The sequence below is a fragment of the Anastrepha ludens genome, chromosome 2 (genome assembly GCF_028408465.1).
Source record: "Anastrepha ludens isolate Willacy chromosome 2, idAnaLude1.1, whole genome shotgun sequence".
Taxonomy (NCBI): domain Eukaryota; kingdom Metazoa; phylum Arthropoda; class Insecta; order Diptera; family Tephritidae; genus Anastrepha; species Anastrepha ludens.
The window spans coordinates 153,280,035-153,306,783 of record NC_071498.1 but is presented as its reverse complement, the minus strand read 5'-3'; the positions used below and the strand labels follow the sequence as shown (position 1 = coordinate 153,306,783).

At 37.9% G+C, this 26,749-nt stretch overlaps 1 protein-coding gene across 1 annotated transcript in view; it reads right to left on the bottom strand.

Annotated features, from left to right (window-relative positions):
* Window positions 1-26,749, bottom strand: part of LOC128855631 (cGMP-specific 3',5'-cyclic phosphodiesterase) — a 135,503-nt gene that overhangs the window by 30,404 nt on the left and 78,350 nt on the right. The window contains exon 3 of the mRNA XM_054090689.1: window positions 30-1,855. Within this exon, the coding sequence (XP_053946664.1) occupies window positions 30-908 (879 nt within the window). The 5' untranslated portion in view covers window positions 909-1,855. The remainder of the gene's footprint in view (window positions 1-29; window positions 1,856-26,749) is intronic.

Below are 26,749 nucleotides of genomic sequence, written 5' to 3'. Positions count from 1 at the left end.
ATGTATGTGCATAAATTTAACCAACTTACCGGTACCGGCGACGCCGCCATCCACTGCTGAAATATATCGGACGTCACTGACGGCCGCTTTGGCGGTTTTCGTGAATCGATGAATTCATGCAATCGCGCCAGCGCCTCTGGTGGTGCACGCTCCATCAGCCATTTCTCGAATGCTTCCGGTTTTTCCTCGAACAAACGCGCCACCTCGTCTACCTCTTGCTGTGTGGCCTCACGACGCGCTACCTTGCCTCCATTATTGCACGCTGCCGCCGCGGCTGTTGCTGCTGTCGTCGCCGTCGAATTCACTGTCGGACTGCAGCAACTTACCGGTGAGTTGAGTGCCGTATTGGATGCGCTGTTGTTGCTGGAATGCATTAACGTTGCCATATCGCAAGCGGAAATCGAATTAGTTGTGCTGGTCGTGATGCTGCCATTGTCCGTGGATTGTGTGCGCCCACGTTGAACTGCCATGGCAGTTGTAGGTGATTGAACCGAACGATTGGTGGTCAAGCTGGTTGCCATGCCGTCGCTGCCAACTGCGCCCTCATTGTTGTTTTGACTCAAGTGTTGCTTATCAGTTTTTATAAATGAAGTCAATTTCTCTGCGTGATGGCCATCCCCATTTGTAAAGGATTTATTTATGCTGTCAGCTGGGTCATCGATAGAGCCAACTTTACGGTTGGGCAAGGAGCCAGAAGATACGTTAGCATCTGCTGTCGTAGCAACCGGAGATGTTGTAGTACTTGTAGTTGCTGTTGCCGTTGCTGTTGTTGCAACTGTATGTGACACATCTGTCATTTTGAATTGGGTATCTGAAACGTTCTTGTTATTGCAGTTGCTGTTGCTGCTGTTGTTTATGTTGTTGTTGTTGTGCTCATACATGTAATTGGTTGAGGAAATTATTGGCATGAGCACAACCGGTTGAATAGCCGTTCTTTGTTCACATGTCGCACACGCACTCACAAACGCACACACTTACACACTTATTTTGCTAGATTTAAGATATGTCCGTATTTAGTATATCTGTGTGTATGCGCATTAGTGCGTACCGTTCAACTTGTCATCTAGTTGCTGGAAACTATCTTCGATCGGCCGTAAAATTGGTCCGTAAATGGGATACATGCACAGGGATATTTGAATTTGTCGCTTCCAGCGCCTCTATTCAACTCAAGTGATTGACATTTGTGAGCTCATAATTTGCTATGCGTAACGCCCTAATGCTTCCGGCTTGTTACTGCCCGACTCTACCAGGCACACATTCCCACACTGTCAACAACTGTTTTTACTGTGCCCAACGTATCTCTACTTATAATCCAATTTCTTTTTCTTGTCGTTTTTCCACTTACACTCGTGCAGCAGCCAACAAGCTCAGCGTCGCTCAAGTGTTTTTGGCTAACAAGCAACACGTTGTGTTTCTTATCCTGATGCCCAGCGCCTGGTTATCCTGTCGATTCACTTGTACACGGTACACCTGCTGTTAAGCAGGTAATTGATGATCGTTTTCTGATTTACTTGCTACTGACGGCGGGCTGTTGCATTTTGAGTTTGCTAATTCTTAGGAAAAATCTCAGCTTCACTTTCTTGTTATGCTGCATTTTACTATTAATATTAAGCAGCTGTGTTCTTTGGTGCTTTTGTTTGCTGTAGAGTAACTTTTGCTCTGCTTATTTTGAATATTACTTTTAATTTGTATTTATATTAGCGGTGCTTTTCTCTATTAAGGAACTATATGAATCTCTCTTTTGTGTGCTGGCCATATGTTACTTAATTGTTATTTCTGCTTTTCTGCGTGCGCGCTTCTAACTTGGGCGATTAAATCAAAAGTTTGGGAACAGCTGGTAGTTGATTAAGTTGGACTGCAAAAGGAATACAGAATATTTTGATTAAAAAGGGTGTAATAAGTATAAAAATTTGATATGTTTGCTTATTTGAAAATGAGCTTATAAAGGGTGATCAGATTAGAGGTACTTTTTCCAAAGAGTTTTTTGACAGATCACGCATGACTACTGTCAAACTAAGTAAATAATTTTTTTTTAATATTCATTGAAATTTCATCACGCTTCAAGAACGTTCACAAATCGTGCAATTGTATTACGAAAATCGACGCTCTGTGAAAAGAGTTCGTCCCGCGCTCAGGGCACTACTTTTGTTCAACGATAAGGCCCATTTTCGGCTTCAGGGCTACTTCAAGAAGCAAAATTGCCATACTAGAGCTGAAGAGAAACTCGAAGCCATTTAAGAACGGCCTTTACATCCATTGAAAATAACCGTTTGGTGCAGCCTATGGGCTATGAATTGAAATTTTTGGTGCAGCCTATGGGCTGAAGGAATCATCGGCCTATATTTCCTCAAAAGACGATGCTGGCACCAATATAACCGTGAATGGCGGACATTTATCGTCCCACGTTAAATGACTTTGCGATGGCACAAATTGAAGTCCGTGATCTCCACAATATGTGGTTTCAACAAGACGGCGCACGACGCTACTTCCCATACAACTCATGAAACAATGAATTTACTGCGTCGTCGTCTCGGTGGGCTATTTATCTTTCGTCTCGGACCAGTAGATTGGCCACCAAGATCATGTCATATGACACCTTTGAACTTTCATTTGTGGGAGTATGTAAAGTCTAAAGCCTTTTTGAATAAACCAGCTTCAATTGAGGCATTGAAAGTAAACATTACTAAAGTTATTGAAGAGATAACCACCGAAGTTCTTCAGCGAGGCATTCAAAATTGGTGCCCACGGATGGCCGAAGTACGACGCAGTTGTGGGCAATATTTGAAAGGGATTATATGTGAAAAATAAAAGCCATGAATTGTTCTATACAAAAATAATAAAGATCGCCCAATCAATTTCAATTTTCGTTGTTGTATGTTCATTTAAAATGCAATACCTCTAAATTGATCTCCCTTTACATACAAGCTTTTGAATTGAAATGCTTTGTAAATAGTAGAAAAGAGAAATTCAATAAATATTTATTTTTTTCATTGTACACTCCTCTCGGGAACATAAGGTCTCGACAAGACGAGTCTTGCGTTGGTTGCGTTAATCTATTCTGATTTCTGACAGAGTAGATGATTAGCCTGTTGACAGTTATAATTTTGAGGTTGTAAAAGACTTCGTGTATTTGGGAACCAGCATTAACACCGATAACAATGTCAGCCTTGAAATCCAACGTAGAATCTCTCTTGCCAACAAGTGCTACTTTGGACTAAGTAGGCAATTGAGCAGTAAAGTCCTCTCTCGACGAACAAAACTAACACTCTACAAGACTCTCATCATGCCCGTCCTAACGTATGGCGCAGAAGCTTGGACGATGACAACATCCGATGAAGCGACGCTTGGAGTGTTCGAGAGAAAGATTCTGCGTAAGATTTATGGACCTTTGCACGTTGGCAACGGCGAATATCGTAGACGATGGAACGATGAGCTGTATGAGCTTTACGACGACATAGACATAGCGCAGCGAATAAAGATCCAGCGGCTTCGTTGGCTGGGTCATGTCGTCCGAATGGATACAAACGCTCCGGCTTTGAAAGTATTCGATGCGGTACCAGCTGGTGGTAGCAGAGGAAGAGGGCGGCCTCCTCTGCGTTGGAAAGATCAGGTGGAGAAGGACTTGGCTTCACTTGGTGTGTCCAATTGGCGCCGGTTAGCACGAGAAAGAAACGACTGGCGCGCTTTGTTAATCTCGGCCAAAATCGCGTAAGCGGTTATCGCGCCAATTAAGAAGAAGAAGAAGATGATTAGCCTGCCGCTTCCAGTCCTAAGTAGTTTGAATGCCCACCTGTCGTTGCTTAGGAACAACGCCTTCTTACTGCTTTCAGCACCATCTGTGTTTCAGATTTTTCTGGCAGAAGGATCACACAGATGGTTGAGCACTTCGCTAAATTTGGTTTGTCTGCGCTATTATCGCGATTGCCCGCTTCCTCTTGCTGGCGCCACTGATGTACCTATTGTGTAGCTGTATTTTCTCGTTTTGTTTGTTTTTGTTTGTTTTAACAGCCACAATGCAAATAATACGCTGACCATTGAGCGGGAGTAAGGATGGGAAGTATAAAGGTTTTGGGGTTGAGGAATTAGAATTTTTTTTTTTTTAGAAAACGGGAGGTAGGTAAATTTGGAAAAGTGCGAGGACCGTGCTTTACGTAGAACTCGAACCCACAACCTCTGGGATGGCAGGCCAGTGCCCTAACATAAATGAATTATATAAAATTGATATCCTTTTAAATCATTAAAGATCAATGGTTAGAAAAATATCCACGAAAATTTATATTTCCAAAAAATTGGCAATATTTTTTATTAAGAAGTATTTTAAACAGGTTTGTTAGCTTAAGAATGGAGCACACTCCGGTTCCCTCAATTACTGAGAATTATCAAATGTCAAAGAGTACAAATTTTTCGAGTGCGAAAGATTAACGGTAGGAACAGTGAAACTAAAAAATTACTAATATATTATCAGATATATTTTTCTCCATCACTGCCAATTTCACCTAACAATTGCCATTCTCCATACACTTCTTTTCTAGTCGCTAGAGAATTCTGCTGCTCACCAAGCGAAAGATTTTTATGTGTAAGCAACAACAGTTCAGCGATGCTCAAGCAATGTCGCGTATAGCCACTTAGTTCACAAGCGACATGCTTAGGTCAGTGCTTCCAAGCATAAGAAAGGTTTTTTTCGTATAATAGTTTGAAAAGCAATGGAATTAAAAAATAAGAGAATTATCAAATAACAATTTTAGCGGCATGCCTTTTGACCGCCAAACGACGGGTCAAACCATTTTTGATATTTTCAGGCGAGATGCTTTCTGAGGAAATGGAATTACATAACAGTTTGTCAAAACGAAAATAGTCCAGTGCTGTCGAATTATACGCAACATTGGATTCAAGGGATCTCCGCTCGTTTGATGAAAAGTTTATATAAGAAAGCAACAACAAATTTATCGAGCAAAATGCTCTACTAGCGAGTGAGGATATACCGCATAAAACTCGCATAACTCAATATATTCAATGCTGCCAACTCTCTTTTCTGATATTAGGCAAGTTTCATTAGAGCTTGCATGCAGAACAACTTTTGTTGCTTCAACTCGTAACTTGCAGATGAGAAGAAGACGAGAAAAGGAAAGGAGCAGCAAGTTGCTCGTACTCGGTCAACTCGCTTTGAGTTGTCGTTCTGCTCAATATTATAATATTATTGACTGTGAACTAGAAACTAAATCAATGCAAAACCAACTGGCTTGGTCTCGTACCCTATTATTGTAACAGGCAGCAAAATACATACAAAAAACACACAAATATGTACAGTATTTTTAGCAGCTATACATAGTTTTGGACCACATTGGAAACAGACAGCGCTTTTGTCAGTTTCGTTAAAAAAATATCAACACTGACTAATGGACAATTCTGATGTCGTTAACGCTATTTTTCCGTGATAGTAACGAGACCTTGCCGTAGAAACAATACCATTTTCAATGTCCATAAAGCGGAATTTGTAGCCTCTCGTTGAAGTTTTACTTTGATATTTTGCCCACAAACATAGGAATTTCCACAATTTAACGATTGTAGCCTCCAATGCATTTGATTTCTAAACAGTGGGCAATATCATATTTTACCACCTTTACTAATACGATAATTATTCATAAGTCATCAAAAAGATTAAATTAGCAAACCCATTCATTGCATCGGCATTTGAATCAGAGTTTTCAACATCGTCGCACCGCGCGTCCAATACAGTCTCCTGCTGCGATTGCATTAAACAATTACGACGGCGAGTCATATTTGCCGTATCAGTTGAAACGATTTAACAGCTGCAAAATATAGCAAATATTTCCGTCAGACCACTCCACACAAGACCCTTTAAAGGGCACATTAATAAGTAATTGCGGAAGACCAAAAACAGCTTGGGGGAGCTCATTATCCAATACTCAAGTTGATCAAATGGGGATTGTGACGCGAATACATAGCTTCTCCCTCCCAAATGTCACCTTCTCCTTCACGTGGCATCCCCTGTTTAAACCGAACGAGACCCTGACGACCGAGTAAAGGCGTGATAACCTTTCTACAAGAGAAGTGGGAAATCCGTACGCCATACCAGCCTGGAGGCAGTCCGGCAGCCCCGGATCCAGGATCGGATGCAGAAGGCCAATCCCCTACTCATCTTAAAATAACGGATTATAGAAACCAATATAAACAAAGAAACTGACAACAATACCAAAAACCTGATGACGACCTTCAGCTTGAAAAAAGGATCACGAATAGGAACATGGAACGTGCGCTCACTGTTAGAGCCAAGTAAACTGTCGCAATTATGAGGCTTTATGTTTGATCTAGGAACTATGGGAAAAAATATATATAAAAACAGCAAGCTGAGTGTATTTTATTTTTATATTTAGATAAATAAATAAATATATTATCCTTTTTTTTTTAATTAAGCTGATTTACTTTAATTCTTTTTTCTCTGTAAATGTTAGCCGATGGAGCGGAGCGAGTTAATGTCCAGGCTAGACAGTTTAATTTATATGTACAACGGTCCAATTAGTAAAAAAATCCATTAAATATCTCCGTCTAGTGAAGAGTTAGGAATTTTTTAATGGAATATTTCCTTTTTTTCCTTTTTTGGGAAGATTTTGTATACATTTAATTTAATTTAAAACAAATTTATTTATTTGCTTGAATTTTTCAAAATATTCCGTGCAAAAATTAAATACGTACAAAATTTTCCCAATTTCCATAGACAATTTGTGAATGGATATTCGAATGGTTGGTGCATAACTACCATTTGTGAGTGCGTAGGTTCGAATCTCCTTGCATGAAACAGGAAAATGATAGAACACGTTTTTTCTAATAGCGGTCGCCCCCCGGCAGGCAATGGCAAACCTCCGAGTATATTTACGCCAGGAAAAACACTCGGAGGAAAAACCATTTGACGTTCGGAGTCGGGTTAAAACTGTAGGTCCAACCATATATGATAAGATGCACGCCACAAATACGAAGAGAAGCTAGGCCAAACACATAACAGAAGTGAACGCGCCAATTATTGATTTATTTAATATTTTTTAGCGAGAAAAAGTATTTGTTATGCCGAAAAATTGCACATTAGGCAAATATATAGTTTTTTTTTTACAAACTAAGAACAAAAATTAAATTAAAATCGTTTAAATGAATCAACTTAAATTAATTTATACAAAAAATTTCAAAAATACTTTAAATCTTAAAGGAATCTGAAATGTCGTCCGTTGCATGTCACTGTATAGTTCGCGGTTTCTAAGACAATAAGCAAGGAAATTTTGTAAAATTAGTATTGTCATTATAGTTATTATATATGGTGAGCAGCTGCTGCACTCTTCCTCACTTACAGCTTAATTGTAGTTGTTTCGATCAACGACATAAAAAAAGTAATAACAATAAATAATTCCATGCGTAAAAATACACCGCGTTAAAAAGAGATCAACTGTGCTTAAAGTTTTACAAAGCTTGAAAGGCAAAATAGCGATTTACAAGTATACTAAAAGTACATACACTAGTGCTCACATAATAAAGTCACTTTAACTTTTTACAATGCTTGCAAAATTTTAAGTGGAAATTCTTTTTTAATAAAAATGTGGTTCATTATTTCACAAAAACCTGGTCAATCAAAGTTCTAAAGGTTTGGACAAAATTCAAAAATTTTTATCGAACTAAAAAAAAAATTATAGTTTCAAACTGTTTAATCCGTTAAAAAACTCCTCAAAACATTGTCTTCCATAGTGTGATGATTGTCAACATCGCATGCAAAAAAAAAATACCAAAAATCAACAAAAACCAAAAATTGCTAAAGAAATGTCTTCCATATAAGCTGAGCTATAAAAGCTTCCATTATAAAAGACTAAGAGCTATAAAACTGAAGTCGCTCAGAAATTGCCCAAAAAATTTTCTTAGATATATGTTCACATGTGGTGCGAAAATTGTCAACATGGCATGCAAAAAAATTCAATCTGCAAATTTTTTGAGCGATTTTAAACTAAACTTGATTGAACTATAAAACTGGAGTTGCGCAGAAACTGCCCAAATAATTTTCCTCCATGTAAAAGACTTCCGAGCATGTGCTTTGAAAATCGCCAACATCGCCTGTAAAGAGAATTGTCAGAAATCAACGCAATTTATGAGCGATTTCAAACCAAAATCGATTGAACTTTTAACTGAAGTGACTCAGAAATTACTAACAAAAATTGTTCCATACAAAAGACTTCCGAACATAAGCTGTGAAAATTGTCAACATCGCATGCAAAAAAAATTTAAAAAGTCAACGCCACTTTTGAGCAACTTCTAACTAAAACTGAGTGAGCTATAAAGCTGAAGTCGCTCAGAAATTGCTAAAACCAAATTCTTCCATATAAAAGACTATGTGCTAGGAAAATTGTCAACATCGTAGGTAAAAAAAGTTGCCAGAAATGAACGCGATTTTTGAGAAACTAAAATTGAGTGACCAATAAAATTGAAGTCGCTCAAAAAATTGCCTTCCATATAAAAGACTTCCGAATTGTGCTGTGAAAATTGTCAACATTGCACACAAAAAACTAATTTCGAAAATCAACGCGATTCTTGAGCAACTTCAAACTACAATTGAGTGAACTATTAACTGAAGTCACGCAGAAATTGCTCAACACATTTTCTTCCATGTAAAAGACTACCGAAAATGTGATGTGAAAATTGTCAACATTGCATGCAAAAAAAAAAAGATATTTTAAATCAACGCGAGTTTTGAGCAACTTCACACTATAATTGAGTGAGCTATAAAATTGAAGACATTCAAAAAATTTTCTTTTATATAAAATACTTCCGATTGAAGATCGTCAACATCGTTCTATTCAACAAGTTTTTTAAATACTAGGAAGTATTGGGAAATTCGTACAAAGTTGTGAACTTTGGTTTCGTTATACAATAAACTATATTTTTGTGAAAAATCTATGAAAAAATTTGGCAAGAAAAGCTTTGCGAAGATTATAAAAAGATGAAGTGACTTAATTTTGTGAGCACTAGAGTATCTACCTACACATAAAAATAATTCTTATAAAATTTACGACTGTCAAATGTTTAAAATCAATTCGGTTGAGTAATAGCAAAACAATGTTATTGAATTTTTATTGTTTCATTGTTGCTGGAATATCTTAAGCCAATTTATTATTGTAATTCCAAGAAAAATTGCAAGATACCCTAAGAAACGCATACCCACTGCGTTTCGGTTACAACTCTCAAAGCCTGGCAAAGAATAAAAGTCACAAACACATTTGCAAACAGCTGAAAAACTAACACCCTTGAGCATTGAGATTTATAGTGCAATTTAAAATATCAGCCAAGCCACACAATGCCGATAATCCAATTTTATTTTACACTTTATGGCACACAAATTTTATTTCGTACCACTATTGCTGGTGACAAGCAAAAACAATGCAAACTTAACTACTAGGAAAGCATCAGTAGATGGTAGGTGGCACAGAGCCATGCTCATCACCGAAACAATTGTCAACACCCCAAAAATGGTGCACTGCTGTGCAATTGTGACCTTTTTAACGCCTCGCAGGTACAATGTGTAGCTGGAGATTGCCGATATACTACGCGTGCAACTGCAACTGCAGCAAAAGGCAATTTCGCGTTAAAACTTTACGATTATAGCCTGTACGGCAAAACATTTGCAATAACTTCTTGATATCGCCGACAGTAAATAGCCGAATAAAGTGTGTTCATGGAAATTGCTAGCTGCGAGTGAGATTACAAACATAAATACATACATATATACGTATGAACGGGGAGATGCAGCTGGAATTAGTTTTTGTTTCAGTTAGAAGTTGTTGAGGTACAAATTAATAGTAGTGAATAAATTATAAATGCTCTCAGGTGTAATGATGCTCCACAACCTTCTCTTATTTTACGGCCTACAATTAGATGGCAGCAAAAAGTGTGGAAATTTACTTAGTTTCCCAGCTGCACTCTGAAGCCTTTCTTTGCACAAAAATTAACTAAAGTCAAGAGAAACTTTTGTTAAATTTATCAACGCGTGAAAAAACTTTCGACCGAACAAAATATGAAGGAAAAGTTGATAGTTGATTCTTAGAATCAGTAGTTTTTTTTAGCATATCGACATCGACAACTGTGGTTTGACTGCTCAGAATGGCAAACTGTGTTGAGTTCTTGTTGAGTTGAACTGTTCAGTAATATTTGAGTTGAACTTTTCAGTAATATTTGGCAAGTCATCATGAATCGTTTAACGCCAGAACAACGCTTCCAAATTGTTGAAACTTACTTTGAAAACAAAAAAATCTTCTCGCTTATTTCTTAAAGCACTTCGTCCATTTTATGGCCTAGTGAACAAGCAATTCGTGCAGTTATTGATCCTTAATTTTACACTTATTGATTCAAAACCATCATCAAGACAAAGAAATGTGCGTACCCAAGAGAATATTCCAACTGTAGCGTGTAAGCAACTGTAAGGTGTTGAAGGATACGCCGAAGTGTCGATTCGCCGGCGCTCTTGTAGGCCTTTGTCGTTCGACTACGTGGAAAATTTTATATAAGGATCTTGGCTTACGTGCCTATAAAATTTAGCTCGTACAAGAACTGAAGCAAAATGACCATCATTTGCGTCGATTTTTTGCTGTTTTGCTGGCCAAGGATGACCATTTTTATAGCTTACGAGCTTTTATAGCTGGAAAGCACTATCGAACCATACAGACTCAAGCTTGGTTTCCAAAAATTAATCATCTAAACAAAAATTGATTACAACAAGATGACGATACAGCGCGCTTAACAAACGATTTAATGCATAATCAATTTGGTGACAACTTTCTTTCCGCAAGTGGTCCTGTTCGCTGTCCCTCTCTTGCGCGATTCAAGGATTCTGAATCATTGAACCAGCAAGCATTCAAGGCCAATATTCAAGCAATCATTGACGTCAACTAGCGAGTACAGCACTCAGACAACATCCAGTCCATTGTATTACACTCGGGTTCCCTTTGTAATTTTCTTTAAATCTACATGACGTCCAAAGAGATTAGTAGATCCTGTAGTGCTAAGGAGCCAACGTGGTCGCTTCTTAACACAACAGTGCCAAAGATTTCAAGCCTGATTCGAGTGAAGGCCTGGCAGATGCACAGAAAGTGGTCCGCCGTCTCATCCTTCTCTCCAAATGCTCTACGTTTTCCATGTGCTTCGTCCATAGAAAGTAGCCTGTCATCAGTCCAACCAGCTGCCTACAGACCCTTCAGTCTTCTTAATGGCAGGAATATCTGCGACAGTCGGTCGGATATGACAGGTAACATCAGTTTTGTCCATCTGGAGCCTCTTTCAGCCCGTCACGCTCGCTTGTGGGTTGAAATAATCCGTTTGCTAACCGTTACTTTGATGGCTGCAAAAGGGAGTATCAGAACGGGCTGCGGCCCAAAGAAGTTGGCCTTCGAGCTCATTCTAGCTAAAAAGTCAGAGATCTCGTTACAAACGATACCCACGTGTCTCGGGACCCGTACTAATATCAAGATATTATGTCTGCCGACATAGTTTAACCTGAATTTGCAGTACTCGTCTAGGGTAGTGGCTGTTTAAGGCCACGAGCGTCGCTTTGCTGTCGCTACAGACATATACAGAACTGGCTGTCCACCTGTTTTCTACAACAAAGTTCATCGTTTGTAGAACAGCAATGAATTGCAGGCACCAGAGCCGGGTCCATGCTCGGTCCTGGAACAATCTGTGAAAAAGCGAAAACAATGTTTGCAGGGCTCATTTTCAGAGTTTGACCACAATTGAGTCCATGGCAGACCCTCACTGTATCTCTTTTTAGGTACGACTCCTGATGGCATGGGTAGAATCGTTGGATCGAAGTGCATGCCCACACTGTTGTCCAATGCCGGACTGGAGCTGTAATAATTCCCATTGTATTTCAGCCTTCAAGGCCTCCCCTTAGATGAAAACATCGAGTGGTGGTAGACTAACCAGAGTATCTAATACCGGGCCTGAAATAGGCGGAAAAGCTCCGGTGCAACAGATGGCTACACTGCGTTGTAGTCTCGATAAGGTCCTCCTGACTGAATAATAATCTTAATCCGTAAGAAGAAAATATAACAAAATATTATAACTGAATTATTTATAATCATAATTAGAAAGTTTAGTAAAAGAGTGTTTAGAAGAGGTCTATCGCAATAGATCTGTAAATATTATTGAATTCGGTCAGAGCTCTAATGATGGATAAGTGCATTCCTTGCATACAGAGCTCTCATAAAGCCAATATGAAATAAATCGTATTAAGCGATCTAGATGCGGTATTAAATAAATTCGCTCAATAAAGGTCGAGTTATCCACAACTGCTTGAAGAAAACCAAAGATGAAAGATAAAGACAAACGAGATTGCAGCGATTTCAAATTGATAAGTTGGTATATAGAATAGTAAGAGGCTATGGGGCCATGAAATCGAAGGGAACGTACAGCAAAACCAATGAAAACTTTTTGGATACGTTCAACTCAAGTTGTATGACAGACATGATAAGGTCTGCAGATGAAAGAGGTGTATATGAATTTGGAACGCGCAAGTGATGTGTAGAGCAATTTAAGAGCGTAAGGATTTGTAATGCATTGCTATTAGATGTATAGCATGCATATATGAATAAAATCAAACACATAATTTGACCAAACCTTCATCCTATGCACTACTATAGTTGCTCTCCTACGTCCAAGCAATTTTATGCAACTAATTTCGCCCAACCAGAATGGTTGTGCAATAAATCTACTTAAATGTGCTGCAGGCATTCTGCTCCAATAGCTCAATTGCACTTGTTGCTTCAGAAGTTCAACAAAAGATTTACAACATAATGAAATTACCAAGTTTGAAATAAACGACTATAATGGAGAGCAGAAAACTAAATACGCCAAATATGTGGGACATTGGTCAATGGGAAAATTTGAAATATGGTATGCCAACAACGACGTTCGGAATGCAAATACGCCAACTACTTTTGCGAATATTACTTGTAGATACATGCGTGTATTAGGGGAGGGCACTTTTGCATTACCATTAAATTTAACTACCACTGCCCATTCAGTGATTGGGTAGGTAGGTAGGTGAAATGGTTGAAGTGCCGGTCTGGCACTCCTCAAGTAGCACTGAAGCGCCGTTTCGATACCAGTATGAGACCTCCAACAGTCAGATATCTACAGCCAGACAGAGCAGTTGATATAATGGAGAAGAGAAAATGATCAACGGTCTGCGGTCCTGCACCATGACATCGTCAGATGCGGCTTGGCTATCGGAGAAAATGTTTATATCTTCCTCGCACCCGCGTTCCCTAAGCATTTTGCATGCCTGCAGGATCGCAAAGACTTCTGCTTGAAAAACACTAGCAGTGTTCTGCAGTTTAAAGAAGATAGATAAATTGGCTGATTTAGAGAAAACCCCTAGAAAAACCCGATTCCCGATTCCATCTTGGAGGTGCAAGCTTCGGTGTAGATTTTCCCCTCGATCCAATCCTGCCTATTTGGAAAGATTGCCCTAGCATGACCCTCAAATTCTAGTTTTCAGATAGAGACATCTGATCGAAAATGATACATCGAAAATGATACCATGTCCCTTGAGAGATTGCTTCCAGAGGCCAATCTCCTTTAACCTGATTGCACTTCGAGCTGCGATGGAAATTACGGAAAAGTCGATGGGAAGTAAGTGCAAAAGGGCATTCAGGGCAGCACTGGGGCAAGTTTTTCATGCTTCGGTGATGCCAATGCACCCTCGCAGTCAGTGATATTTAAAATGTAAAATCCATTATCACTCAGAATTTAGTGATAGTGAAAAAAATGCATTACGACTAAACCTTTAGTGATAGTTAATTTTTTTTTTTTTGTCAATATCACTAAATTTTTAGGAAAACATGATTTTTAACTAAATACATTTTAATTTATATTTTATGTCCGATATTAATTATCAACTAGTTTGTTGACAAAAAATGCTTCTTGGTATATGGACGGTGTAATTAAACGATGTCTCTTAGTCAATCTGCGGAAATAATTTATGCATAAAAGCTCGAAACTCAACTAGACCAACAGAATTAAGTCATTGTAAGGTGGTGCAAAATTAGTCACACCTTTGGAAAATTTTAGTTTTTACAAATGGCATCGTACGTCGGAGCAATGGAGCGCAACATAATTTTTTTTATTTAGTAAAAAATTCTTCAAAAACAACATTGGATGATTAATTTTGCGCCACCTTCTATTACCTTTTATATGGAAAAAAGTTGTATGGCGCATTTAATTTTAATGTTAAAACGTCTCAAAAATCGCCTTCATTTTCAACAATTTTCACAGCGCATATAGTTTTAATATTATACCTATAATAAAGTAAAAGTTTGAAGTGCCTCAGTTACGTACGCTGTTGTCAAATTTCACAGCATATGCTCGGAAGTGTTTTATAGAAAAAAAGTTATATAGCACATTTAGTTTTAATGTAAAATGTGAAAGTTTGAAGTACTCACAAGTCGCCTTGATTTTGAACAATTTTTTTTCAAACGATGTTGACAATTTTCACAGCATTTTTAACTTTAATAACTTTCAAATATTGCTCGCTCGTGAGTTTTTTGATGATAACAACATGAACCAGGTATGACGTTTTAGCATTGCTATAAATGATCATAAAAAGTAAGGAGAAATCAACACGCTTACCAGAGTGGAAAATCATGTGAGTCAGCCTTACATGATCTTGTTAGCAAGATTGAAGCTGGGCTGGAAGCTGACGAATACACAATGGGCGTGTTCGTGGACATTGAGGCTTCTTTTGATAATGCCACTTTCGGCTCGATATGTTCTTCTGCCGAACGACACGGAGTTAATCAAGCCATTATAAAATGGATATACTCCATGCTCTCTGAGAGGCTGTTAACCGCTGGTGGGAGCGCCGACGAGCAAATCACAGTCAGAGCCAAGCAAGGATGTCCCCAAGGGGGTGTTCTTTCTCCGCTGCTGTGGTGCTTCGTCGTAGACTCCCTATTAGCGGAGATGCAGGAACTCGGCTTTCACGTCCAAGCATATGCGGACGACGTCTGTGCGCTAACATCGGATAAATCCTTAAGGAGGCTTTGCACGAAAGTGCAGAGGATCCTGGACAAAATCGATGATTGGTGCATGAGACAAGGTCTTTCCGTTAATCCGAACAAAACAACCATAGTCTTGTTTACGAAAAAACGGAAATTGGATGGACTCAGTCTTCCAACACTGAAAGGTGTGACACTTGGTCTTTCCAACGAAGTTAAATATCTAGGAGTAATCTTGGATAAGAAGCTGACCTGGGAGACACACGTTTCACTGAAGGTGAATCGTGCATTGAAGATTTTTCAGCAATGCCGTAGAGCCTTTGGCAAAACTTGGGGTCTGAAACCTGCTGTGGTCCTATGGATATACACGGCACTTATCAGACCAATCATCACTTACGCTTCTGTGGTCTGGTGGCGACGGAGCATGGTTAAGTCCACAATCCGGGAACTATACAGGCTGCAAAGAAGTGCATGTTTATGCATCACGGGTGCCATGAGTACAACCTCTGGTGATGCCCTAAATGATATGCCTAATTTGCTCCCCCTGGATCTTAAGATACAACAGGAAGCAATAAAAGTAAGGTGTAGACTCCATAAATATGGTTTCTGGCACGAAGATGGAACTTCGGGACACAGAGAAAACTTTAAGTTGCTGTCGGAGCAGTATCCACTGTTTTTGGCACCTAAAGATGACCTGATACCCACAGTTTCGTTCGGAAGGAAATTTGATGTCAGATTTCCATTGCGTGAGCAATGGAGCAATCCAGAATGCATGCAGGGAGGTTTGACGGATATTTTCTTTACCGATGGGTCCAAGACTGAAATAGGGTCTGGAGCCGGATGGTACTTAAACGATAGTAATAAGTATTACTATGCTATGGGGGGAATGGCAACTGTTTTTCAAACAGAAGTTTTTGCCATCCTAAAAGTAGCCGAATGGATAATCGAGAGGAGATGGAGCGGGAAACAGATTGGAGTCTTCAGTGACAGCCAGGCTGCATTGAAGGCCCTGGAGAACGCGAAGCAAACCTCGAAGATTGTTCAAGAATGTAAGAAGAAGCTTAATTCTGTCGCAAGACAAAACAGGCTTGTACTTATATGGGTTCCGGGACACTCCGGTGTTCAAGGAAACGAAATTGCCGACGAATTGGCCAACCGTGGATCAGCGGTGCCCCCACAGGGGCCAGAGCCAATAATCGGAATCAGTCTCGCAGGAATCAAGAATTGGATCAACGATTATGTAGGCAATCTACATAAAGAGCGATGGTCCGGTCTAGAACACTGCAGAACTGCAAAGTGTTTTGTGACAAGTCCGAACAGAAAACTGTCAAACTTTCTACTAAAACTTAGAAGGAAAGACATTCGGTTGATGGTCGGCATCATTACAGGACACAACCCATGGGGTCAGCATATGACCACCATTGGAATCATCGAGGACCCGGTATGCCTGTCCTGCTTGGAGGAGGCGGATAGCACTGAGCACTTTCTCTGTGAGTGTCCTGCCTTTGCTAGAGCGCGACTACGGGTATTGGGTTCCGATGTCATGGGAATGAGTAATATTCGTTCTCTAAAACTGGAGGATATTTACAGATTCGCCAAAGAGTCTGGAAAATTCTCACAGGACTAACTATCTCTATCTCTGTCTCTATTCTTTCCTATCTCTTTCTCTGATACTTTTCTCCCTCCCTCCTTGACTATCTACCCCCTTTTCAGAGCTTTAAATACAATGGGCTTTTTAGCCTGAGTGTTTTAGGAGCCACCAAATCTCCTGGTGCTCCTTGGCTCGACCTCTTCAAATTCAAATTCAAGGAGCTGGTAGTACAATATTTAAGTTTCAAATTCTTATGTCGCTATTGTAGAACCTTTGAACACCTTGAAAATATAATATATATATACTAAACCTTGCCATTGTATAAGTTAGCCAAATACAAACTCACTGAGTTTAGTTTTGCGGCTTCCTTTATTGAGTGCTACTTTAGGACTGACTTACAATTTTCAATCTTTAACAAAAGTAAATTTGTTTACAATTAAATTCATGAATTTGTCTCATGGATGGGCCGCGTGACTGCAGTGAGGTGTAGTAGAGCGATGTCAGCAAGTTCCAGCAGGTATCTTTCTCACGGTTCGATGTCTGTTTGCCCGTGAGCGTTGTTGTTGTTTACGATTCCAGCGTAACCGGTGTTTGGTTACTTTTATTGCGCGTGTGAACAACAAAGCGGGCACTAAATTTGTATGAAGTTAACTTATACTGAAATTTGCCCAAAATATTTTCTTCAATACGAACTAATGATATTAACCCTCACACATTTTGCGTTTTCATTTTTTCTGGCCTTCAAGTGGAATTTTCAGTTTTGATATATTAAGTGGTTTTGAGTAGATTTTATGACATATATTTTTATGGTAGATTTTCACCCTTATATCGCTCTGTTAAGATTCTTTTATGCGTTTTCCGCATGCATCTATTGAGGAGTTACAGGGTTAAAATGTTCCTGGTTTTTTTTTACTATATTACTGCTGAACACATCATATAAAATATTTAAAATGGTGGATTCACGTAGTTTCCTATACCGATTTATGAAACTATGCGCAAAATAGTGAACAATTTGACGCCCCCTGAAATAGCAAAGCCTATCTATGCATATGAAGTCGCCGATACACGTAATTTTGTTTGTTTGTTTTTTCTTCCTTCCACCAGAATCTGTTGTCTGATCATGTGATTTTCTAAGTCGATTTACCAAAAAGAATGGGCAGAAAAAACTTTGACCTGCCCTAAAAAAATTGCACATTTATGGCATATTTGTTTGCCTTCTCTATCGAAATAGTCGGCACTTTGTTATTTTGTAAAAAGTTTAATTTTGTCGCAAAAATGCAAAAGTGTCTTTGGCTGGCTGAAAAGTTTTTGAAGCGATACCTACTTACTAGAAGAGGAATCAAAATTTATATGTCATTTTAATAGCTCATCCTTCAGCTAAACACGTAAAAAACTTTATTTCGTTAGGTCAATTTATTATTTTTTTTTAAATCCATTTCATTACACTTTTTCAAAACGAAACGACACGAATATCATGCAAAATTAAATTTATTGTTTAGAGAGATTGTCAGACAAAAAATTCATAAAAAAATGGTGAATTTGACAAAAGAATCTGTTTCTTTACTTTCAACTGAATGCCGATCGATTTTAGTTTTCACGCAAGGTGTATTTATTGAAGCCGGTAGCACTAGACCAACAACAATGTTTGGTACGTTTGATTGTCACGACAAGGTATTAGCGATGTAGAAAACAAAAAATGAATTCGCTTTGTTTTATCCTATGCTGATAGCTACATGAGCACAGCAAAAGAAAAAGAAAACAAATCAGCTGATTTACCAACACCATCTTTAATAGATTCGCCTTGGGTTTCAAGCGTGCCCCATAATAGATTTCACACTACCAAAGGCACACGGAGCTCGTCTGATGAAATTCATCGATAGTAGATTTGTTTTTAATTTTGCGGCTACCGCCGGTTGACAAAATCAGCTTTCAGTGAAAAAATATAAGCAAGTGCCTTGCTCGTTATACCATAAATATGACATTTACAACTTTTTTAACTCGCATTTATCGATAAATCGGATATTCATCTTTTCGTTCTTGTATTTTTATATTTTTATTTCAAAACTAGCTGATTGATTTCGATGTGGTTCTGTTTTCTGAGCAAAATGTTCCGACGAATACCACCTGACTACATCGCTCCGCGCGATGATTGATTATGATTGCGATAAAAAAATTCAGAAATGCCGACATGAACAATTATCTCTAATATTGACATGGCTAATACATACAAACATAGGTAAATATGCAGTGTTTATGCATAGTGTTTAACTATATTTATGTGTGCATATATCCATGCGCTGGTAAATATGTGGTTAAGTTGGAACTACATGGCGACACGCAAAACTCAAATTTGTTGTCTTAGTAAAAAAATGTATTTCGACGATTATTTTTAGTCAGAAAATGGATGTATGAAAATGCTGTTTTCCTCTTACTCGCATTTGGCTGCATTTGAATATATGTTTATTTATATTGCAGGATTTTGGAAATTGAAGTGTTTTGTGATGGAATATGGCCCTATTTACAAATAATAGGTACTCATGGAATATTTGCCGTTTAACTCTTTCAAAGTTCAAATTAATGAGTTGGGGAGTGAAGCCTACTTGCCAATTACAGCGAAAAAGAATACGTACATAAATGCCTCCGTCGTTATAAATTTTGTACTTTAATTTCATTTTTACTAATTTGCCATAAAAATATAGTTCATTCTTTAAGGAAAGCTATTGTACATGTATAGAAATTCCAAAATTCGGAAACAGACACAAACTTTTCATCAAATTTTTACAATAATACGAATTTTTAGAAACCCTTTGATTATACAGTTGCATAGCCTATTAAAGCTTTTAAATTTTCTTTCTGCTCAAGGAGTTGAATTTTCCCTCGAAATAAAAATAATGTTTTTTCGCGTGGTTGAAAATACATCAGGATATGGAAAAAAATGCAAGCAGCCCTTGTGATTATAAATTTTAATATTCAATTTGTTTAATTTCATTTTTACTGATTTTCGATAGAAAAAAGCTCTTTCTTTACGAGAAGCCATTTGAATCAAAATTCCACGAAACTCTGAAAAAATTAACAAAATCTTTATGATAATTTCAAACCTTTAAATGAAAATATTTCAGAAAATCTAAGAGTATACAGTTTTATCGCGCATTTAATTTTAATATTGTATAATAAGGAGAAAGTTTGATGTGCCTCAAAAATCGCGCAGATTTTGAATACTCCTTTTGCATGGCTTAGATTTTTAAGCATTTTTATTTGAATGCCATGTTGGCAATTGTCATAGCACATTTCGGAAGTTTTTTATAAAGAGTATAAAGTTTTACAATGCATTTAGTTTTAATAATAAAAATTGGAAGTTTAAAGTGATCCAAATTACCTTGATTTTCAACACTTCTTTTCTTACGATGTTGACAATTTTCATATCACATCGGGAATGTTTCATTTAGAAAAAACGTTTTATTTAATAAATGAAATTAATAGAAAGAACGTTTTATAACCCACTTAATTTTAACATAATAAAGTTCAGAAATCTCGTAAATTTTTGAAATTTTTTTTAATACAATGTTAACAATTTTCACAGGAAATTTTCGGAAGTCTTTTATATGGAAAAAAATTATATAGTTTTAATATAATAAAGTGAAAGTTTGATCTTTTTGTATTTTTTTCTTGCATACGATGTTGACAATTTTCACATTTATTGGGTATAGCAATAATTTCCGTTCTTTCTTAGTCAAAGTCACGAATTATTTAAACAACTAAATAATAGCTGATATTATGTGAAGTATGTGCCATGGGAGGCCACCACTTTATTCCATCTTTCAAGCAGCATACGGATTCCTCTGACGTAAAATTCGAATTCTTTTGACTTGGTCCATTCATTGAGCCAGTTTGCGATGCTCTCGTAAGAAGTGAGCCGCTCTCCAATAAGGGCTGACTGCATTGATCGAAAGGGACCGTACTCCGAAGGTGCAATGGCTGGGGCAAAACTTCCCAATTCAATCCCTCTATATACTTCTGGACCGATTTAGAAATAAGCATCTCACTTGTCACCAAACGTCTCTTGATATCCCTCTCCTTCACTATTTCCATTACCGGCGGTTGATCTGTCAACATCAGCTGGACTTTTCTTTAAAAGGTAATAATGAAGCATGACTTACCGCAAATGCAGGACGAACGTAGACATTTTTGACATCAGATAAAAAGGATATTTACGCTTCAAACGAATTTTAACTACTGCAATCGAAACCTCACATATGCACCTTCAAATCACCAGTATATTACTAGAGCGATCATCAAAAAATAATATCAGCAGCGGCACCTCTTATACAAAGGTGAAAACTTATTCCCATACCCAATACTTTTATAATGCCTATAAAAAAAATAAACGCTTAAGGGTCTCAAAAATCGCCATGATTTTGAGCAATTTGTTTGTATACGATGTTGACAATTTTCTCAGCACATGTTCGGAAATGTTTCATATGGAAAAAAGTTGTATAGCCCATTTAATTTTAATATACATTTTTTTTTCTTTTTTCTTGCATACGATGTTGACAATTTTCAAATTTAATTTTATAATATAAAAAGTGAACGTTTAAAGGCCTCAAAACCCGCCATAATTTTAAGCAATTTTTTTGTTTCGATGGTGACAATTTTCACAGCACATACGCGGAAGTCTTTTATATGGAAAACAATGAACAATACCAACAGTCATGACCCTCTTGAGAAAACTCCATAAAAGCCAGATCCAAGTACTAGAATATTTCACTAGTGCATATTTGGACTTGAACTTATTTACTTTAGCATGCCCAGCTTATCTGTTGGGATGAGTTTTATGACCAAAAATTGGAGTTAGTGCTCGAAAGGTTAGGACCACTGACTCTTAATTTCGACGTTAATTTGTATTAACTTTCAAATGCTGCTCGAATGATATTTTAGCTTTACCATAAATGATCATCAAAGGCGATAAGGCGCAGTTAATACAATATTTAAGTGTGAAATTCATATGCCGCTATTGGAGAACATTTAACCAAAAAATTTGAATTTCTGATATGCACTTATTTTTTGTTATCCATAAATATTTATTAACAAAAATGTAGCAAATCTAAAACCGCAAGTTAAAAAAGTTTATGTGGAAAAGAATGACGCATAGTTACAGTTACTTGTACTTAAGTAAAGCGTACAACTCTACAGTATTGAATTCCGACCTCTATGGCCTGTGAACAATGAAAAACAACAGCATTTTATTCTAGTTAAGAGGCCGTAAAGTGAAAGGCTAAGTGTGTGAGTGGCTGCAAATGCCATTGTGGCATGCAACAGCAATTTGTAAGCACACACTTAGGGCAGTGCAAGTGCGCGGCGGTGGTAAGCGACGGCTGGGTATGTCACCGTTGTCGAGGTCGCATGCTGTGCCACCATTTCATGCTGCATATTACCATAAAGCCGCACTGGCACAATACCACACACACACCACTTTGTTTATTTTGTTGTTTCGAGCACTCCACACAGCGTACACACATGTACACGTACACTTCCGTTTACAACTATAAAATTAGTGTGTTCCAGGATGTGTTAGTTTATAAATGTAATTATTAAATTTGTTGCTTGGTAAATGCAAAACACCCATTAACAAACCACAACGCAGCATATGACTTTGTTTGTGGAGTGTAAACAAAAACAAAAAATTTAGTTGTAATGACTAGAGTGCAAGAACGCTTGCAACAGTGCAATTTAAATGACACATACTTGCATACACACATATATAAATACATACACACATATATAAATTCTGCACGCCCACTTCAGCGTATTTTATAAACATAGGCTCCATTATTTGTTTGTATGGCGACACGCTCGAATGTTTGTGAGGTGTTCGTTCGCGAGTGTCAAATGCCACAAATTAGCTAAATGCTCGTGAAGCCTAAAGCAACAACAACAACAACAATTACAAAACTCACTACACCAGCAGTACTAATTTCAGAATGGCGTGCGTGCAGCATTTCACGCGATTTTCACATTCTCAGTTGCACTCGAGTAGCTAATTTCTTTTAACGACTTCCACACGACCGCAACTTGACAAACTACTGGGACGGGCAGGCTACTATCAGGAGCCCCATTTAGTGGTATGATCTCTGGCGCACCTACCAATACAAATGGATCACTTGCAATTGCCTTTAGTAAATGCCATTTGTTGGTCCCCTTTGGATTTACGTGCATAACCCATACCAATTTGTGAAGTGCGCGTGCCCAACCGGCAGGGCATGGCATGTGGAGTGGCTTTAAAAGCGTTAATCATCTCATTGAAAATACAGTCACGTGCATTTCGCGCTTATTGAGGCTGGCGAAAGTGGTGCACTGTGATGAGCTGCAGTGCTTTGCTGTCTGGTACAAAATTCGGTGCTAAGCAACAATCAACTGTAGTCTAATACGGATGCACTAAATGCTATGCTTGATTGCTGCCCTTGGGTCTTAAGATGCTGCAGCGAGCAATAAAAGCAATGTGTAAACTCCATAAATATGGTTTCTGCCACGAAGACGGAACTTCGGGGCACAGAGTAGTCTTTGAGATGCTCTCTGAGCAGTATTCACTGCTTTAGGCGCCTAAGGACCATCTTATGCCCATTATTTCATTTGCCCTTTTGCGTGATCAATGGAGTAATCCATATCTGATTCAAAGAAATTTTGCGAATATTTTCTTTACCGACGGGTCCAAGAATGAAATAGTTTCTGGAGCCGAATAGTGCTTAAGCGATAGTAATAAATATCATTACGCTATGGGAGGAATGGCAACTGTTTTCTAAACGGAAAATTTTGCCATTCTGAAAGTAGCAAAATGGATAATTGAGAGGAGATGGAGCGGGAAACAGATTGGAGTCTTTAGTGACTGTAAGGCTGCACCAAAGGCCTTAGAGAACGCAAAGCAAACCTCAAATGTTGTTCAAGAATGTAAGAAGAAGCTTAAATCTCTTGCAAGACGGAATAAGCTTGTACTTATATGGGTTCCAGATCTTCACGGTGTTCAAGGAGATGAGATTGGCGATGAATTGGCCACCTTCGGATCAGACAAAGGTCAGATCCAATAATTGAAATCAGTTTTACAAGAATCATGAAAAGGATCAGCGCTTATGTATGCAATTTACATACAGAGCGATGGGTAAGCCTAGAATGTTGCAGAACTGCAAAGTGTTTCTCGACCTTTCTTCTAAAACTTGGTAGAAAAGACACAACATATAACCACCATTGGAATCATTAAGGACCTGATTTGCCCGTCTTGCTTAGAGAAGGTGGATAACAATGAGAAATTTCTCTGTGAGTGCCCTGCCTTTGATAGAGCTACGAATCTCATGAGAATGAGAGGATATTTTCAGATTTGTCAAAGAATTTGCAAAATTCTTATATGACTAGCAATCTTTGTCTCTGTCTCTGTCTCTGTCTCTGTCTCTGTCTCTGTCTCTGTCTCTGTCTCTGTCTCTATCTCTGTCTCTGTCTCTGTCTCTGTCTCTGTCTCTGTCTCTGTCTCTGTCTCCGTCTCCGTCTCCGTCTCTGTTTCTGTCTCTGCCTCTGTCTCTGTCTCTGTCTCTGTCTCCGTCTCCGTCTCTGTCTCTGTCTCTGTCTCTGTCTCTGTCTCTGTCTCTGTCTCTGTCTCTGTCTCTGTCTCTGTCTCTGTCTCTGTCTCTGTCTCTGTCTCTGTCTCTGTCTCTGTCTCTGTCTCTTTCTCTTTCTCTGTCTCTGTCTCTGTCTCTGTCTCTGTCTCTGTCTCTGTCTCTGTCTCTGTCTCTGTCTCTGTCTCTGTCTCCGTCTCCGTCTCCGTCTCTGTCTCTGTCTCTGTCTCTGTCTCTGTCTCTGTCTCTGTCTCTGTCTCCGTCTCTGTCTCTGTCACTTCTCTCGCTTCCTCCTTGACTACGAACCTTTTTACTTTCAAAAGCTTCGAATGCATTGGCTTTTCAGCCTGAGTGTTTTAGGAGTTTCCATTCTCTCGGTGCTTCTTGTCTCGCCTTTCCAAATTTCGGCCTAATGCTATGTTCAGACAAAATGTCGTATATTAGACAAATAGACAGCCAAATTGATCTTGAGTAAATTCAAAAAACAGAAACAAAAAAAAAACAAATTATAAAAATTCACTTGCATTTTTTTAATAATTTTAAAATTTTAAAACGATTTACAACAAAACCTAAAAGGAAGAGGCTGAAACGGAATAAGGGTAGTGAGGTTAGCTCTCGTCGATTTGCGGCCAGATTGAGTGGAGAAGCTCCATAGCCAGGAGATAAATTACCACATCTACGGCATCGAAAAACTCTCTAAATTTTCTTTTAAAGCAATTTTTAAATTTCTTTCCATTTTTGTATTTTCATAAACAAAATCAGAATACTTTCAGCTCTCCAATGCTAATTGAAATGACTTAATTGGATGTGTATGAACACTAAAGTCAATTACTCAACTAACAATTGAATTGCCTCAATTGTCGCCGCCGCCGAATGGCGCGACTATTATTCGGAAGTCCGCAGGTTCGGATATCAGTGTATGAAATACCACATTATAGCAAACAATTTTACCATCTGCAATTCGGAGTTGGTTAAAAACTGTAAGTCCCTCAATTTGTGGAACAACATCAAGACACACGCCGCAAATAGGAAGAGAAGCTCTACCAAACACACAAAATGGCGTAGTCCCCATTATAGAGAGCATAACTGACTAAATGCTTGCCACTTTCATGCGTTTCTGATTGCTGTAGAGTCATTTTTCAAAATAATGTTATTAAATGTTCAAGTTAAATGTTTCATTTATTAAGAAACAAAAATTATTAATTCAAGTTTACAAAATATTTAAATATAAAAAATGTATTACAAAAATATCGAATGATTTTATTTAGCCTATTTTACTCGGTAATAACTTTTATTACATAAAACTTAATATTAAAATTTTGTCCACAGACCTTTAACGCCCATAATAACACTATTTATACGTCTTAGCACGTTTTCCACCAGTTTTTTTGTGGTTGAGTGTGGAAGATCACGCCATTCCTTCTGAACTCGTGATCATAGTTAATCGCTGTTCTTTGGGCCCATTTCGTAGGATGCGACCGTTTCTTTAGAATAAACTTTCAGTCGGGCTTAAGTCAGAACTCAATGCTGGTCATTCTAAAAGTCTTGATTTTTTTACCCACTCTTGAACAATTTTCGCTGTATGTTTCGGGGCTCTGTTTTGCTGAAGAGATTATATCTTCTTTTGGACAACAAAATCTGGCAAATTGGTTTGTAAGATATTCAAATTGTTTTATTTTTTCATAATCCCAAATATTCGTATCAATGGAGTAATATGCGACCACGTGAAGCAGCCCCACACCATGAAACTACTACCACCATACTTCATAATTTGCTTTGATTGATGCTTTTGTAGCTTTTCATGCTATCGGTAATATTCCTGCCCATTCAGCTGGAAACGGTTAAGGGGGGAGCCTGGTTTATGAGCTCTAAAAATTGCATCTCTTTGCGATTTTTTTTTTAAGAAAAAAATTAATTTAGCACTGGAAAGTTTTTTCTATCTTTTAAAGAAACATTTAAAAAATATATATTAAAAAATTTTTGTACTGGTTAAAATAAGTTGAAAAAATGTTTAACATAGAAATTAGTAGAGCGCTGCAACGCTGGAGTTTAAAACTGGCGTACAAGATACAGCTCGTAATTATTATCTAAAGCAAAAAATTCCAAGGGATTTCTAATTATCATGATTTTTTATTCTAGGTGAACTAAGAAAACTGAAATTTCAACTTTTTGGAGGTTTTAAAGAAAAAAATGCCTTTCTATAAAAAAAAAATTCACTTCAACTTGGTATAAAAAATCTAGAAAATTTTGTTTTTATCTATTTTGTTAGTTTAAATAGAAGAGGATTTAATACTGAAGGGAATAAGTATCATTTCAAACGGTTCATTAGTTTTTTTTTTTTTCATTCATGTACGCCAATTCAAAGAAATCATAAAAATGAAAAGTCGAGAAAAGAAGATAAAGTTTGTACTATAGCTGTCCGGTCACAGCGTAACTACCTAACGCTCGCCTACCTTTGGCTTTGTATCTACGGAAATATTGAGAATTAGGCTCTGTAACTTTGTGCGAATATTCTGAAA